Source organism: Podarcis raffonei, chromosome 7, assembly GCF_027172205.1.
Source record: "Podarcis raffonei isolate rPodRaf1 chromosome 7, rPodRaf1.pri, whole genome shotgun sequence".
NCBI classification, from domain to species: Eukaryota; Metazoa; Chordata; class Lepidosauria; order Squamata; family Lacertidae; genus Podarcis; species Podarcis raffonei.
Window position 1 is genome coordinate 77,589,340 of NC_070608.1, and position 18,065 is coordinate 77,607,404.

At 42.3% G+C, this 18,065-nt stretch overlaps 1 protein-coding gene across 6 annotated transcripts in view; it reads right to left on the minus strand.

Moving 5' to 3' along the window:
• The window catches only part of TRIO (trio Rho guanine nucleotide exchange factor), a 274,403-nt gene that overhangs the window by 61,105 nt on the left and 195,233 nt on the right, over window positions 1-18,065 (minus strand). For all 6 annotated transcript variants that reach the window (XM_053397146.1, XM_053397145.1, XM_053397147.1 and 3 more), the window contains exon 34: window positions 9,523-9,766. In XM_053397146.1, coding sequence (XP_053253121.1) covers window positions 9,523-9,766 — 244 coding nt within the window. The remainder of the gene's footprint in view (window positions 1-9,522; window positions 9,767-18,065) is intronic.

An 18,065-nucleotide genomic window follows, 5' to 3' on the forward strand; every position in this document is an offset into this window, starting at 1 on the left:
ACTTTATAACAACTTGTTTAAGGCATTGTGACGTAATAACACAAAGGATTTTAATCTAGATTTTAAAACATGTATGAATTTCAATACTCAAAGAAAAAGTTTGGTGGAAAAGCATGCTTGCTGCCCAGCTGCAGCCAACATCCCAGTACTGCAAAGTGTGATATAGCAACTATAGATGTCTGGAGGAGAATCAATATTGAAAGGGCTCTGTCTATTTTAAATAGAAGTGACCATGTATCAAAGAGGAGGCTGAATCTTACAAATTTCAGTTCTTATTTACAGACATGCAATATGTACAACGGTAATTAATGAGGTTTCGGTTTACACAATTTCAGTCATTTCTGCTGACTTGCCCCCAGAGCATCCTCTATAGGTGTTAACAATGTGAGGAGTTCTGCACAGATCAAAAGGAAACAGGATAAAAAACCAGAATGGACTGCACAACACCCAGGAACTTTATAGACTTCCTGCCAGGTGATTCAGCTCATTGGAATGCAAGCCATTTGCTAGCCATTTTTAACTTGAGGCGTAAGTGGGAAAACATTAGGATGGCCTTGGAAATATTGATTTCTGCACTAAAATGTGCAGTAATGATTAATAAAGTCGGGAGGCTTTGACAGACCTCGAAAAGAGGAAAAATGAATAAGCCTAAATGCCAATGCATGGAAGTAATAGTTTCAATTAATTTTTAGATAGTCATCAGCATGCATAGTGCATTGGCCACAAACATGAGCTTGAGATAATCAGATTCTTGCATGAAAGCAAAATTCTCTTATAATGCATTTCTGCCTCATGTTTTCCCTCTTAGGTTGCTCACAGATCCAGTATGCTTTTAAGAATGTGCCATCTAGCCAGGTGCACTTACTTCCTGCTGCTTGTGCTCAGCGTGAGCATGCTCTATGAGCCTAAGCTGGCAAATGCAATGCACAACTGAATGTGCTTTATCTACCTGGTTTGGTACAGCATCTATCCGAACGACACTGCAGGCTGTGGCATCTGAGAAACATTCCTGCTAAGTAACGCATCTGGGAGGTTGTCAGATGTTCCTCAGAGAAGTTTATGCTATCTTTGGAGCTGGAATTTATCATGAACAGCACAGTGAGATCTACAGACTTTTCAAAAGGCACAAGAACTCTTCCACTACAAAGAACATGAAAGGTACACAGTTCCATGCTGTTTCCACTTCATTTCAGACATTTGTCACACATCAGCCGTACCTTACGGTAATTTTTCCGCAGTTGAAACTCCTCCAGCCCAGACGCATGCCCCAGGTTCAGTCTACCCAAACTGTTCCTAATTCACTTTGAGCTTGCAATCCTAACTGGTAAGCAGTTGTGAAGCCAGTGGGATTTGATTCTGAGTAAGTTATAAACCACAGAGCCTAGGGCTTGCCGATCAGAAGGTCGGCAGTTCGAATCCCCGCGACGGGGTGAGCTCCCATTGCTCAGTCCCTGCTCCTGCTAACCTAGCAGTTCAAAAGCACATCAAAGTGCAAGTAGATAAATAGGTACCGCTCTGGCGGGAAGGTAAACGGCATTTACATGCGCTGCTCTGGTTCGCCAGAAGCGGCTTAGTCATGCTGGCCACATGACCCGGAAGCTGTGCACCGGCTCCCTCGGCCAATATAGCGAGATGAGCGCCGCAACCCCAGAGTCGGCCACGACTGGACCTAATGGTCAAGGGTCCCTTTACCTTTACCTTTAAGTTACAAACAGGATCAGGCTGCACATGAACATTAGAATGCCTTAGATCCTTAGAATGCCAGTGACTGCATTTAGATTACATTCAAGATAAGTAGGGAAACATAAAGATCCAGATACATTTTAATCAACATCTATGACAATAGGTTTCAACAGTCTCTAGTGCAAATCCTTGTAATTTCTATTCATCAAGCAAGTTTCAAGTATCCCATTCCTTTCACCCAAAGAAACACAGACCTTTAAAATTTATTACCATGGTTAGATTTAAGTTAATGGCTGCTCATGCGGGCAGACTAAACAACGCCACGGAAGAAGATAAAACTTGTTTTGGAACAGATAATGACATCTGATAATATTGAGAGCCAATCAACCCATTTGTTGGATGACTGGTCTGATACAACAGGCAAACAGAAAAATCTGATCCCTGATAGGTTTGTGTATCTTTGTAATAGTGTATAGAAGACACACAGTTAGCCTTGATGTATTAATAGACCGCCTCCTTTTTGATTCCTGACTTGCCTGATCATATTTAATTGGAAATGTTTGATTTGTAGATGTTTGAATCTTTTCCCCCCTTGCTGGAGAAGGTTTTCAAAAATTTGCATAAGATAAATGACATTTTAGATCATGCATCTCTCCCTGTCCCCCGCATCAACCTTCATTTCATGCAAAGGGAAAGTGGCTTCTTTCTGCTACGGATAAATATTCTTAGGTAGACCATTGGACAGGAACAGCTATGCTACTCTTCCCCGTTCTGGCTTGCAAATCCCCATTTCCACCCCCCACCCCCCGTCTCCCTTTACAGCAATTTAGGAATGGAAAGAATAGCATCGCTGTGCTTGTATCTTCTAGAAATAAGATTCTGATAGAAGTTATTTGAAGTACACTTGCTCTCCCCTTTGCTTGTATTAAGCCCACAGCATGCTATATTGTTCACTTAAACACATCTGCTTCTGAAAAGGAGGGGGAGAAACCCTTTGCCCTCCTCCCGCCCAAACCAATATTTGCCTGCCATCTGTACCTAAGTCCAGGATCCAGTATTTGCAGCTGCCCGGCTGCCCATTTCCACAGTACGGTGAATGAAGAGATTCCAGGGTGTCAATTTGCTCAACTCCGTTTGACATGGCAAACTGTTTGCTTGCTGCAAAACTCCTGCAGAGGATTTCCACACACCGTGCTCTCCTCCTTCTCCTCCTCCTTCCCTCTGAGAACTCCTTAGCTAAGAACTGAGAGCAGAATAACAGCTCTTTTAAAGCCCCTTGTCGTAGCTTCAATGCAGCGACTCCCTTCAGGGGATGCTCTCCTCTGACTCACTTGCACAGCGCAGCTCCAGATTTTAGGCTCACACGTGGGAATAGCCAGATGCAATGGCTTACCCTCTACCGTAACTAGCCTAACTGAAGTTCAAGAAAAATTCTTGGCTCCGCCAACAACTAGCTCATTCGGTCCCTCTGGGAGGCTGGAATGCAATTCAGTGAGCAGAAAGGACCGTGGATGGTTAATTTCACGGTGCAAAAGCAAGGGACCAGCCCATCCAGCAGTAAGGCCTTCTTCTAGTCAAGCTAATAAAAAGCACATTGCTGTATCATGAAATTAAGCTCGAAAATCATGAGTTAGGCATTCTTTTCCAATGCTACCTTAATTTTCAACTTATGGCTATCCCAATCATAAACACCAGAAGTTACTTGCCAAAAGGGAGGGAGAAAATGCCACGACATATCACCGTTTTTTGTGTGTGCATGTGATTGGTTAGTGTAAATGCTCACATATATTTTTGGCTATTTCGATTCTAGTGAATGTTTAGAACTGAGGGGGGAAAAATGGTTCCACACCACTTTATGATAGAGAAATGATTCTGCCATTCCTTGGGAACTTTTCCTATACTAGCTAAGGTCTCTTCAAATATTATGAGAAAGCTTGTAAGCGCACTGTCGAATATAGAATCACATACATATGCGTTTCTGTGTGTATATATGGAATATCTGTGTGGGAAGACAGTGGCCAATAGGAGGTGCTACTTTTAAGCTCTACCTTCTTAAACAGGATGCAGCCATTAGCAACTATATATTTAGAGAAGTATCACAAAACTTTTGTTGAACACACATTTTCATCTTAATTTTAGAGTCATATGGCTAGAAAGTATTATCACTGTGCAACTCCTGTAGCCAATGTGTTTGACATTCTTTTTGCAATTTAATGCCTTCTTTTACTAATTACAGCAAAGAAATCCTTCCCTACACCAGCTGCTTTGGGGGGCCAAGGAAGGCAGAGTCATCCCTTCTAAAGTAACTGTATTGGACAATGGGGGTCAGAGACAACAGCCCCTTTGGTCCAATCCAGGGGTCAGCAACCTTTTTCAGCTGTGGGCCGGTCCACCATTCCTCAGACCATGTGGAGGGCCAGACTATATTTTGAAAATAAATAAATAAACGAATTCCTATGCCCCACAAATAAACCAGAGATGCATTTTAAATAAAAGCACACATTCTACAGATGTAAAAACACCAGGCAGGCCCCACAAACAACCCAGAGATGAATTTTAAATAAAAGGACACATTCTACTCATGTAAAAAAATGCTGAAACCTGGATCGTCTGTGGGCTGGATTGAGAAGGCAATTGGGCAGCATCCGACCCCTGGGCCTTAGGTTGCCTACACCTGGTCCAATCTATACAACAAACACTTTGCCAACATGCAGTAAACCTGACTCACGCTATGGCAAGAAGGAGCTGGGAATTTAGAGGAGGTTGCACCAAGGCCTTCCTCTGTTCCTTGGCCCTTCCACCTTGCCAAGAAAACATGGTTTGCCAGCAAAACCCACCTTTTCTTCTTTTATTGTAAGACGTAGTAGTAGGACTTTCTTTAGATTATTATGTCCATGAAAGCCGCAGGAAATTGCAGAATCTAACTTTTAAGTATGGCCCCTCCTGCACCCTTCCCATTAACGCTGGTTGTGTAAGAAAGCTTAGGTGGGTGGTTACGTTTTATAAAGGCTCCAAAGACTCCTTATTTATGCAGGCCCTTCAGTGCTAAAGTACTGGCTTGGTAGTTGTTGTCCCTCTGCCTGCTTTTAAGTTCCTGCTTTCATTGATTTTATGATGTATGTTACTGTGAATACTGCTCCTCATTTTTGAGGATTTTATATTGAAGAGAATACGGGATTAATAGATGGAGCATTTGGTGCGGGAGGGGGAGGGAGGGTCCATGCCACTCTACTGAACTACTGAACAAATTTCTCTCTGTTACGCACTTTACAATAATTCCCTAGTCTTATAAATCACAATTTGTCATTTTGGCAAAATGCAACTTGGAAATCATGCTGAATTGCTCAAACTCACAGGACGCAAGGCCACCCAATCCCAAAAGTCAAAAGGTCCAACATAAGGCCGCAACTGTTCAATGCTTGGATTAAAACGCAAGTTACACAAATTACCAGGAATTTTATTTACAGTACACATTTCCTGTAAGGAGAGAGGCAGGGAGGGCTTGCTCATGAACTCAACAGCAAAGAATCATTCCATCCTGCCAGTTTCATCTTTGTTCTCCGCCCTTAACTACCTTGGCCTCGGCCAAAAAAGCTGCACAATCTTCCCCAACAAGAAAGCTTCGGTAAATCATTCTGGGGTCAATACTTTCTGGATAAACACAATGTGACTTTATAACAAATTCTGGACAGAGTTCTTCTTGCCTTTACTGTACAATGTGCCTACAGTTTCAGCACTACCAGCACAGCTGCACCCAGTAGGGTTTTGGTTTCTTAGGTTATAAACACAAAGATTGCCCTGTTCATTGAATTCTCGCGGTTTCTTCTACCCCCCCCGATTTTTTTAAAAAGCCAGTTTGCAAAGGAACTGAATGACTAGAAAACTGTTTCTTTTGGAAAATATCTAGGGTATTATTTCATGTAGCTTCGCATCCTTGCAAACAAAAGCAATTTTTTTTACTGGGTCAGCCAGATGCTGACCCATTTGAGTGCAAATGGCCCAAAGGCCTTTTCTTCCAAGTGCTCAATAATTCACTGCATCTCCACCCCACACACCCCCTGCCTGCAAGGCACAGCCAACAGCTCCGCTTTCTTTACAGTATCCTATTAAAGGCCTTTTCGAAATTGGTGGGAGATGGCCTGAAAGGCTCAGGAATTGCTTCAAGGTGGTCAAAAAGACTGCATAAAGGATTTTGCCTTCTAACTTTTGTTGTTCGTGAAAAAGAAGTGACTATTCAAATGTGGACTGTTAAATGAAGCCACAGCTGGAACAAGGAACATTCAGGTGTGGCAAATGTGTCTCAGCTTCTAGTTCGCCTGACTCTACAAATCTTGCCAAAACTGATGCAAGCGAATGAGACATTAGCACAATGGGAGATTAAAAAAACCCCCTGAGCAAGACATCAGAATGTCCACATTTATGACTAACTAGGATTTCATTTAACCCATTCATGTTCTACGAGAAGCTCCAAAATTGAGCCATGAAAGTGTGGCAATTCACAACTAAGCAATTAATCAGCTGACTAATTGGAAGCAAAATCCTGAGCTTCTGAGTATGCACGCTTTAAAACACTTACTGGTAAAATTTTAACTCAAGCATACAGATCCCCAACTCTGCTTTAATTTTTCAAGGCACTGTCAAGGAAATACAGAATAAACCAACACAGATAATACCTAAATCCTTTTGCCTTACCAAATGATTCAGTTATGTTTTATGGTAAATGCTGGCCAGGAATAAGCTTACTTATGTTACTGAAACCCCAAAAGCTGCAACAGATTTGCAACACCATTTGCCCAAGACTCAGAATCACTAAAACTGAACTGCGTGCCATTTTTTGCAAGCTTGTTATGGATTTTTAAATTTGTGTTTAGAAGACATTCAGGTGTTATCATGGAAGTCCTCTTAATCCAGAAAAGCCCTTAAATGCTATATAACAAGCTGCTTTTCAAAGTCCTGATAACATCAGAAACAGTTTGTCATGCGGCCTAGTGGCACGTGGAATTAATTGCACTCCCATCGGAAGACTGGCCACAATGTTCAAAGCAGCCCTGTGGACAAACATGGAAACAAGAAGTCCCAAACAGCTGCAAAATAAATTCACTAAGCTATCTTGAAAAATGTGGTGTATATCACCTAAATTACTTTAAGAAGCAAGAACAATCTAATGCAGGGCAAGCACACAAACACCTTCTCTCTGCAGCTGAACAATTTATTGTTCTTCTATAGTGATTGTGGTTCCTACACCTCAATAACTCTTTTTATATTGTATTGCTATGTCCTTTTGTCAGTTGCCTTGAAAGCCTAGTGCAGAAGGATAAGGTATAAGCCTGATAAGAAATAAATAATACATTGACATAGTTGACTTAAAACAGGGTATCATAAGCTAATCAAGTCCTTCAAGGCCTGAGAGGCAGTTGTTTATCATGGGCTGGCGTATCAACCGTGATTTTTAGGTACACACGTCAATTCAGTTGCTGTTGCTACATCATCAGAATCCGGTGGCTCTGACGCCCACTGATTTCAGAACATTCTCTGCTAAGGTTGAAATGACTTTTTCGAATTTAGCAAGAGACAGAAGCAAATGTAGCCATCCTGTCACATACACAACCTGATTTCACTCCACCAACACATCTGGCTGCATGGTCAAGTGTTGTTCAGGAACTCAAACCAATTGTATATTTAAGTGTGTGCGATAGGCCCGGTGTTCACACAAAGCCTTTATTGAGAGCTATTAAAAACCAATACTGTACAGAAATATGCCCCCAGCAATATGACAGCTTGCATATTTTGGTTGATGAAGAACAAGCGAGCAGAATAAACTAAGCCTAGCATACTGGTGTTTTAACCATCCTAAGGTTTAGCTGTAAAAGGTTTTCTTTGTAATAATAACATTATCAATAATCATTCAAAGAAGTGAGCATTCAAAGCCCTTCATAAACTCTCAGTAAACTGTCCAATAGTCCTTAAAGTATTATCCACAGATTGCAGGCGAGGTTCAGAGTTATTGGCTTACTGAAGGCTACTCAGGCCAGAGACAAGATTAAAAGCTGGGAGTTCTTGGTTCACAGCTCAGTCGCTTAGCAGATAGGCTGCAAAGACTGTCTTAAATATATGTTAAGGTTTATTTCCCCCCGGGAAAAATTCTTAACAATTGCAACTAAATGATAAGTTGTTCCATGATTTGGTTCTCTCTAAAACCGGAGAAAACATACAAAGCTAAGTATCTAAAACCAGTTTACTTTACTACGTATTCTACTCTGCAAGCTCTTCCTAGTGCATGTAAGAAAGTTGTGGTGGCGAGACTCTTGAAGGCTGCATTCTCTCTCCAGGGCAAACTGTTATGAAGAGTCTGACAAATACATTAAACAGAACACCGAGACAGTTCTGAGTACACGGATGTCTTATACCAATTAAGTATGGAACAAATGGCTCAGACTTTAACAAGCAGTTTGTGCTGGGTAAGTCTGTTTTACAAGTACATACAATATATCTTTTGGTTTGTTCTAAACACACGGTGCTCCCCTGAAACTTCTCTAACTCCCGCAGACTGTCAAGCATGAGATTGTCATGTGCAAGGGTCCACAAACATCACGCTGATGTTAACAGCCATTATTTGTGGGCGTTATTTACCCAGCGCCTTCAAGTTCTTTGCTGCATTCAAGGTGGGAGTATCTCTCTCACACTTTGTGCTGACCTCAGGAGAAAAGCAGTATAAATCTCTTTCACCACTCCTTTCTCCAAAGACCAGTGCGAACCTTGACCCCCTTGATCAGCTTCCAAAGTTTTCTCTGGGCAACGTGGATGTTGAGGAGTTGGAGCTGCGCTCTCTCGCTCCTGGCACACTGGCCTGGTTTTCACCAGGTGAAGTCAAACCTTGCACCTTAGTGAGACTGCATGGGCTCCTGGAGTGGAACTCACAGGCTATGCTAAACCTTGGCTTGGTTCAATATGGCTTGGCAGCAAAAAGAAGACAGGAGCTCACATACTCATGCAGTCTTGTTAAGCCAAGGTCTAGCCAGTGTGTTGTGCGAGCAAACCTGTGAATAGACCCTTTCCCTTTCCTCCGCAATTCACAGGGGAAAACTGGGAGAGGGGATCTTACCAGCTGTCGGAGGGATCTCGGTTTGTAGATCCTAGTCATCTAGCTATATGGCAATACATGCTTTTCCATTTGGGAGTTGTGTGGAAGTACTGCAATTTTTTGAGAAATCACGTGCTACATTCTGCAGTTTTTCAACCACTCTGATAGGGCTGTTCAACAAGCACAGCCAAATTACCACCCATATTTTATCTGCCACACCCATGGAGCTCTTGGAATACTCAGTGTGGACAACAATTATGTGAAGCTCCACTTTAAGGTCACAACCCAAAATCTACAAAACATGGTGCACAGAGTCTCATCATACATGTGCAGGGCTGCACCTATGATCTTTTTCTTTTACTTCTTTATTTTTTCTTTGTTCTTTTTTCTTTTTTTCTGATATCTTTCATTTCACTGCTTTATTGTGAATAGCATTTTATAGAGATATAAAGAATTGTAAATATGAAAAGAGACAAAATATTCTCTAATTTTTTTTCCTTGGTTAGATGTATTTTCTTTTTCTTTTGTATTTTCTTTTGTTGTGAATATGTATGTTTTCTAATTTGTACTTAACAGAAATATTTTAAAATCTAAAAACAAACAAACATGTGCAGGGCTGAGGTGATGGTCATTTAACAGGCATGAACTCCTGTAACTCCTAAGCCGTGCACCAATTTCCAAAGACCCCCTCAGAGCACTGATAAACAAAACATGGAGAAATCTAAGGGCAGATGACTTCCAAGTCCTCGTTCTCCTACCTTTGTGGTTGAAGATGCCCTCCATCTCCATGCTGCTTCGAGAGTGAGCAATGCAGAGAGACCCACAGGGTACAAGTCCTTCCGCAGCTGGGGAACGGTCGGTGGTTCGTACTAGGCACCAATCAGGCTTATCGTGTGGCCGCTCTAGAACCTCCACTGTCTGACCACGGCGGATTGTCAGCTCATTGCTGTTGCAAGCCGTGAAATCGTGGATGACCACGGTCAACTCACACCCACCAGACAGCTGCAAAAGAAGCCAACAAAACAGAGAAATGTTTAGTACCATAGGCTTACGAATTCTGGTGGGGCATGACACCCACATCAATATATTTTCAGGGTTTCTTACAATGGTCCCAAAACAAGTAAAAAAGCAATTCTCAGCCACATTCTAACACATTGCAAGGAAAGTGATTTTACTGTGCCAATTTCGTTAAACCGGTTGGTGTCATTTCTGAACTCTGAAAGGCACAGGCGATTCTGTGAGGAAAATGTATTTGGTCATCAAGGACACTGATATGCCATGCTAAGGAAAAGTGTAAGAAGCTATCTGCTGCGGAGTCACTTTAAAAAAAAAAAAAAGTTGGGTCAATTCCTCCTTTCCTTTCCACACTCTGTGTGACACAACTTTATTCAGGATGTCTGCAATTCTCTCAGAGCTTTCCCATGACCATTGCCTGCCAGCTTTGCTTCCTAAATCCTAGTTCTGGGAGAGGGAGAGGGGGAGAGGGGAGGTAAAGAGAAGCCTTATGTTTCTCATAACGAAGTAAAATAAATCAGCATGAACCCGTCAAGACACAGGCAGGAATTAATCATACTGCTCCTACTTAAGTCTCTCTGGACAGTCTCTACTCAAGTTATGAGGTGCACACTTTCAGAAACAAGCTGCCTTCTTGCTTGTTAAATGTGAGCTGGGGTACCCTTTCCCACCTCAGCCCTACTTCTCTTATATATTTGCTCTCAGTCCATTCAAAATTATGCCAAAGGGAGGCTGGAGGGGGGAGGCAAAGGAAAGCTCTCGAGTTTTTTTTTTGGCACTGATTTATTTTTATGGCTGTCCCTAGATAGGAGTCAGGAACAATTGAAAACAGCTGTATGCCCGAAGGCTCTGAGAAAAGGGCCTTTTTGATTTAGAGTTTGACCACAAAACGTCAAAACGTAGGCCTCCCTCAAACATACGCACACCGACAACTTTGCGAACAGAACATTCTAAATATCAGCCTGAATAACGGATCATTCAAAACTGGGCTCTACCAGCTTTGTCGCGGAGGATCGAGGCTCAAATAACCTGCAGGTGTCTGGAACACGTCTGTCTCCATGTGGGAAGCTGGCGTTCCTGCAGGTTTGGGCGCTGGTGTATTAAACCAAACACGCAGGAAGTAAAGCAGTGCAAACGAAAAACAAGGATGGAAGGGAGAGGGAGGACTTAGGGCAGGTCCTTTGTATGTTTAACTAGGGGGTGCACTCCTGCTTCCTCCACTCAACAATCACCCCTACATTAACCCCCTAGAGCCTCCAACCCTATTCAACTACTGCCCTCACTTTTCCGCTTCCTAACTCCATTTCTGAAGCCATGTCTTGTATTCTGCAGCCCTGCTTTGCACACAGACCACTCCCATGGGAATCTCCTGCCTCTTCCTCCTCCTACTGCACATTGCAACATCTAAGGCCTGGGCTTCCGGTTCCTCCATGCCTTACTGGAGGCAGCCCCCACGACAGCGGGAGATTGTTGATGAAGGAAAAATAAGGATGACTGGGGGTAAATCATCCTTGCAAATCCCCCCCCCGGGGGGATGGGGGGAAGAGACTTCACTCGCAGTTCGTCTTGGTACCTGGCTCTTGCTCCGGCATGGGATGCGGGGGGCAGTTAGGCGCTGAGTGCAAAAGCACTTTGCCTGCCGAAAACCCTCCAATGTCGCCATTAAGAAGCAGAGGTTCTCTTGTTAATTAGAGCTTAATTTGGACTAATGTACGGATGCGTGCTAGAATAGATGAGGTCACAAACTGCGGAACAAACCAACTGCAAGGACTTTAAGGTTAGAATTTGAGATAAGACTTCATTCGGTGCAAAAGATGGTGGGGGGCAGGGGAGCCTATGGTTCCTTTATTTAAAGTTTTCCTCTCTACATTTATGATTCAGCCACCCTCCTCTGAACGTTAGTTCAAATTATATTTGTACAAGCGAGGATGGAGGAAACTGGATTATAAGTATGGAATATAACTTCAAACGGAACTGTGTGTGCAAAAAAGGGGGGGAAGGAAAAAGGGAGGGAAGCTCTATTTTGCAAAAGGTTTACAATGGAAACTTAGAGCTGACTCTTCCCCATCCTTTAGTATCTATGAAGTCAAGTGAATTTGGATTTGGAATTTAATACAATTGGAATGATAAATGGTCATATATCTTCAGCTGGAAGGAAGGATGAAAGGTGTCTATGAGCTGCCAAGGAACTGATAAGGTTCTTTATTGAGTCATCTGCAGTTCAACAAACCGCTCTTCTTCCCAGCTGAGAGGAAAAGTGGTGAAAACAGCTTATTTACTGGGACAGTTCTCGGTGCAAAACAATGAAGCACATGATGGAGTGATGGAGAACTTTCTGGAACAAAAATGGGAAATCAGCTCCACCCAAGGCATGATGGATTAACAGCAACAATCAGGGGGACAACATAACATCTTACAAGGACAGGAAGAAACACCAAGGACAGAGTAATTGCCACACACAGAAAGAACAAGGATATAATTTGAGTTCCTCACTTGAAATTTTATAAATCATTTAATGTGTGAACACAAATAGAAGTTATTAATACTGCAGTTGTTGTAGAAGAGATTATTATTATGACTGGAATGTAATTGAAACTAATAAGATTTTGGAACTCAGAAATAAAGAAAACCATCAATTCTTGGACGCGGGGGGGGGGCACTTTAACTAAATTATATAATTCGGTATTTGAATGATTGTTATTCATAATTCTATTATAAACTGGTCTTGTTATATAATGAGGGTTTTATTGGACTGCAATTGAAAACGAATAAATTATTATAAAAATTTAAAAAGCAACTATTAAGGCCTTCTTTCAACTTCCACCCAGCTACAAGGCCACTGTCTCCTCCTCTGCAGCCTCTCTCGCACCCGATTCCACCTTCACACCCAGTCCTATGCTTCTTATTTGCTTTTCTGCAACCTCCATTTTCACATTCAGCTCCCTTTTCCCTCCTTCAACTTTCCCTTGAACACAGACCACTTCCAGAAATAAAATGCATTGAGTGAAGTATTGTGCAATATTTGAGGGTTCTGCACCCACTGTCTCTCTCACACACAAGGCAGCTGAGCTGAAGCTTTGAGTACAACAAGAAGGGAGGAATACTAAAAATGGCAGATTTAAGCAATGGCAGAGGTTGGAATAGAGCAAGTGGAAGGGTATTTGCATGAGCAGTAACATTTTGCTTTGCTAAAGCCTTTTCAAATTTCTTTTTTAAAAAATCATAAGGACTAAAAGCTTGCTTTAAGAAGGAAAGATATTTTCTGGATTCTGTGTGAGAGCCTATATTCCAGATTATGGAACATTACTGGGCTACTGGTATTCTTTGACAATTTAGCAGGAACTGGAGGGGGGGGGAACCTATGCTCTATAATTATCTAAGTAAAAGGCACGCCTCAACAATCATGACAGAATTATTAACTTTATCCTATTTTCTTGACCTAAACATTTGCCTGTTTACAGCCTCCCCAAGGTAGCCAGTCAGCCAAGCTGGAATTTAAACACAGAAGGAAATTAAACACATACTTATGAAAGCCTTTTTCCTGAAGAGCATTTCAAAGTGCTTCTTGTTGCCTCAGAGATACCATGCTCATTCCCGAGGAAGCTGTATCAAAGTGGGAAACGCCATAAAGATAAAAGCTTGCTCTTCACAGTGCATTGCAAAGCACAATGACCTAGCTAAGAGGTATTTGGGAGAGCAGATGGAAGCCCAGCCTTGCTCACTTATCTTGGGGTTTGAGAAGTAAGGGTTCAAGACCGGAAATCTGCAATCCCAGGCATATTCGCTGGGGAGTATGCCTCATGGAGCACAGCAGGGCTGACTTATGAGTAAACTGCATAAAATTGCATCGAAAACGCACCAGCGCAGGGAATCCAGCTCAGGAAGTGCAATTTTAAGGTGCTTAACAGCTTCTGCGTCTCTCTCCACTATTAACCGCTGAGGATTTAGCAAAAGAAGAACAGTGCTCAAAATAGACTATTAGAAGCCTGGTCATCTTGGCACCTGAGAGGAACCACAAAATGGCGTCCCTTCCACCAGGGAAGAAGGGATGAGTGAAGATCTACATCAGGAAAAAGAGGGGAACCTCATCCATCTGACTTGACGAATCCAAGAGGCTGCCAAGGAGGAGGCAGATCTTGCCTCCAAGGAACACGCCACAGCCATTACTGATCCTGTGGCAGCGGCAGCAGTGGGTGACACATTCCTTGGAGGCAAGATCTGCTGCCCCTCTGGAACCTGCCGCCTGAGGCGGCCGCCTTACTTTGCCTAGCGAGTGGGGCGCCCCATTTCTGCTCCCCAGCCATTAGTTTCCAGCGGCCTACTGCATCCAGCACAGGAGGCAGCATGCAGTCATCATGGCCATTAGCCACTGATAGGCTTATCTTCCCTGAATTTGTCCAACCCCCTTTAATAACAACAACAACAACAACAACAACAACAACAACAACAATTTATCCCCCATCCATCTGGCTGAGTTTCCCCAGCCACTCTGGGCAGCTCCCAATCAAATGTTAAAAACAGTACAGCATTAAATATTAAAAACTTCCCTAAACAGGGCTGTTTTTAAAGTCCAACAGTGGCCATTACTACTTCCTGTGGTGGTAAATTCTGTATTTTAACTATGTGCTGTGTGAAGAAATGCCTCGTTCTGTTTGTCTCGAGTCTTCGAACATTCAACCTCAATGGTTGGCCCAGAGTTCTAGCACTGTGAGAGAGGATAAATCTTCCCTTTGTTCACTTCCTCCACACCATACATGATCTTACAGATCTTGATCAAGTCGCATCCCCTTATATTAAAAGCCCCTTCCTCTGATTTTTATATTAGGCCTCATACACCTTACTGCAAGCAGTGCGGGAGGGAACATTTTCCCATACACTTATGGAGAAGTGGCTCCTGTTGTTAGCACTGAGAATGCAACCCTAGGGCTGCCAACTTGTGTAAAAAAACACAACAACAATCAGGGTACCTCAAGTGCTTCTGAGCCCATGCAAAGCTTATGGTTGCTTTCATGAAGAGACAGGCAAATCCCAACCTTCAAAATTTGACTTGGGCGAGAGCAAACACCATATATAAGATCCTAAAATATACGGCTGCTGTGCCCCTCAGACAAGCCCAATAAACAGCTATTTCAAGGGGGTCGGTTCCGAAGTTCAAAAGAAGCAGGGCTTCTTTATGAGCCCTACTTTGTCTTTTGCACGTACAGATTACCCAAGACATGCCGCTCAGGATTGTGTATGATTTACCAACCAGGGGGAAAAAGAAGAAGCACAAGGCAACACTTCAGAGAAGTCCCAAAAACTATTACAAAAATAGTGACAGATTTAGTTGCCGATTTACAAGGCAGCAAGCATCACCGCCCTTTGGAAGATGCTGACATTTTACTATTAGAGTCATGCCTCAAATTAGCATGTGGCGAACAGTTTATTCTTTAACCGCCATCCGCAGGCCCAGGCCTCATCCAGGCTCTCCCCCCCACTTCACTTAATCTACAAAGTGTGTGTGTTGCGTTTCTGCCACAGATGGCCTTCCAAGTTTCATAAAACATCAAAGCAATCGTGATAAAGAAAGTGGAAAGCAGGAGGGAAGCAAAACTGAAGCGCAGCACTGCTGCGGAGCAAATAAAAATAGCATTTAAATGCATCTAGCCCCCATCAAAAGCGAAACTCATAAACTGAACCAATGTGGGTCTTAAAAGGAATTAGTCACCTTCCTGAGGAAACCAGGTCTGTGCCATTAAGCATGATAAAAAGGCCTGAGTCTTCATCAGGGCGGTCCCATCTTAGTACTACGGGCCTGAAAATAATTAGATACATTTCTAAGGGAGTTTTGGTATCTGTTAATAGATGTTAAGGAGATTATACTTATTGCAAGACTCTTGTTTTTAGTCTTTATTGTATGATGCTTTGATCAATATTTCTTAACCGCAAGTTAGCAAATATCCTGTTTCTTCAGCTTTTTAGGTTTATTATTTATGTACTATTTACTATTTGTACATTGTTTTTCCCTATGAATATGCATAAAGCGGCTCACATCACAACAAAAGTGAAACGATCGAAAATCCAAATCCACCTCATTACTTCCTCATCCTGCAAAATCAAAAAAGTAGATTTCGCTCATCACTTCATAAACACTATGCTGATAAGCTGCATAACAAAGATGTGAACATCCTAAATATAGTAATGTGAAAACAAATATGCAAAATTAAAAAGTGAGGTGAAGTTTTGGTCGCTGGTTTTCTTTGTAATGGGATTTTGCATTTTAGTGTTTAATTGTTGGTTTGGACAATGCATCTTTCTGCCCTGAGACGTTCTGCTGAACGGTAGATTATAAATATTTCTAAGGAATAATAAAAATGAAATTAAATACCAGTTTAACCTCACAACTTTTAATGAATTTGCAAATCACAACTTCAGAAACTTTGTCCAGGTTTCCCTCCACCCATAAAGGCCCTTTCTTGAAAAATCTTCCTTATGAAGCACTTTGTGGTCAAAGTTGTATCCAACATTCCTGAGGATACGGAGGAAAACTTTACTTTCCATGAAAAAAGCTAGGCGATTCCCAAGAGTCTAAATTTATCATGTCACAGCATCATCTACTGGTCCTATCATCGTCTGAAAACTAAAAAGAGGTTTTTCCTACACAGAACTGACATAGTTTCTCTGACAGCATTGTTCCAAAACAAATAAGCAAACAAATAAATCTCACCTTTGCTGCTGGCACAGTGATGCCAGAAAAGGTATTTATAATAATTTTACATTGTGACACTCAGGTGACAGATTTGCTGCCCTGGAATTGCCTGTGGCAAGATAGTTCTCAGGAGTCACAGGTATCCTGGCAGTGTCCAAATATTGACACAAACACGGAAAGGCTAGGCCTGGAGTCATAAATTTTGCAGTGAACGTTGAGCCTCAAAGGTACAATTGCAGGGTGCCATTAATTAGCCAAACAGAAGAGGTCTGTGTAGAAGTAGTCCAATACATTGAATTTAACATTAAACTGTACATAATTCGAACACCACAATTTTAATAAAAATGCTCACACCAGTAATCTTAATTTTTGTGTGTGTTATTAGCCAAAATACAGTGGTGCCTCACAAGACGAATGCCTCGCAAAACGAAAAACGCGCAAGACGAAAGGGTTTTTCGTTTTTTGCGTTGCTTCGCTAGACGATTTTCCCTATGGGCTTGCTTCGCAAGACGAAAATGTCTTGCGAGTTTGTTCGCTTTTTTCTTAAAGCTGCTTGAAGAGGCGCAGTTGCGACGGACCGTGCTTCGCAAGACGAAAAACATCGCAAGACGAAAAGACTCGCGGAACGAATTAATTTCGTCTTGCGAGGCACCACTGTACTGGAAGGCAGAAGGGCTACTTCTCATGTGCAAGACTGCAAAGACCCTGAACTAGGTTGGCTATCAGTCTGAAAAAATAAATCTGCACCTTGAAAGCTCTCCCTTTTCAAGCTAGCTCTCTGTATGCAGTGGAGCTGCAGAGAGCAGAGAGAAGAGGAGAACGCCTGTAAATATTTTTAAAGCTGTGGATCAGGTCAGCTGATCCACACCTTCAAACCTTTCAATTACATAGTGAAAAATAAGTTTTGCTTCCGACAACCATCCCCTGATGCAAATTCTAAGAAGAAAAGTTGCTTTCCGGTGATAGAAGCGCTCAACAACGCCTTTGTGAAGACACCAAAAACTTCACATACAGTGGTACCTCGTTTTGAGTCCGCCTCGTCAAGCGTCCATTTTGTCGAACGTCCGCGGCAAACCCGGAAGTACCGGAATGGATTACTTCCAGGTTTGCCGCTCACACATGCACAGAAGTGCAAAGCTTGTCATGCGTCCTTTTCGTCTAGCGTCCGGGGCTCCGGAATGGATCCTGGTCGCAAAACAAGGTACAACTGTACTAGGTTAAGGCCCAAGCTGAACAAAAGGAAAACATGAACTAGAGAAACTTAGGAATTGATTTACTGGGGAATGTAAAAATATCCACTTATATTTTATATACAGCTGCACTGAAAGCATCCACGAGACCTATTAAAAGATGAGTAGCTAGAGTCCTTTTGCACAGATCATTATCTTGGCCCAGGGAATAGTGTGAAGACCATTGTATGGTTTTTGACTGTTGAAACTAAAGGGTTGGGGCCATGAGCAATGTCTGGACAGCACACCACCTGGGAACCATATGTAAGCAGCTGTACATTACTTTGAGAAAGAACAGGAAATAAAAGCAAGTAAAGCAAACATACAATTCCATTCTTAGGTACATGAAGATCGGATTTCGAGCCTATGA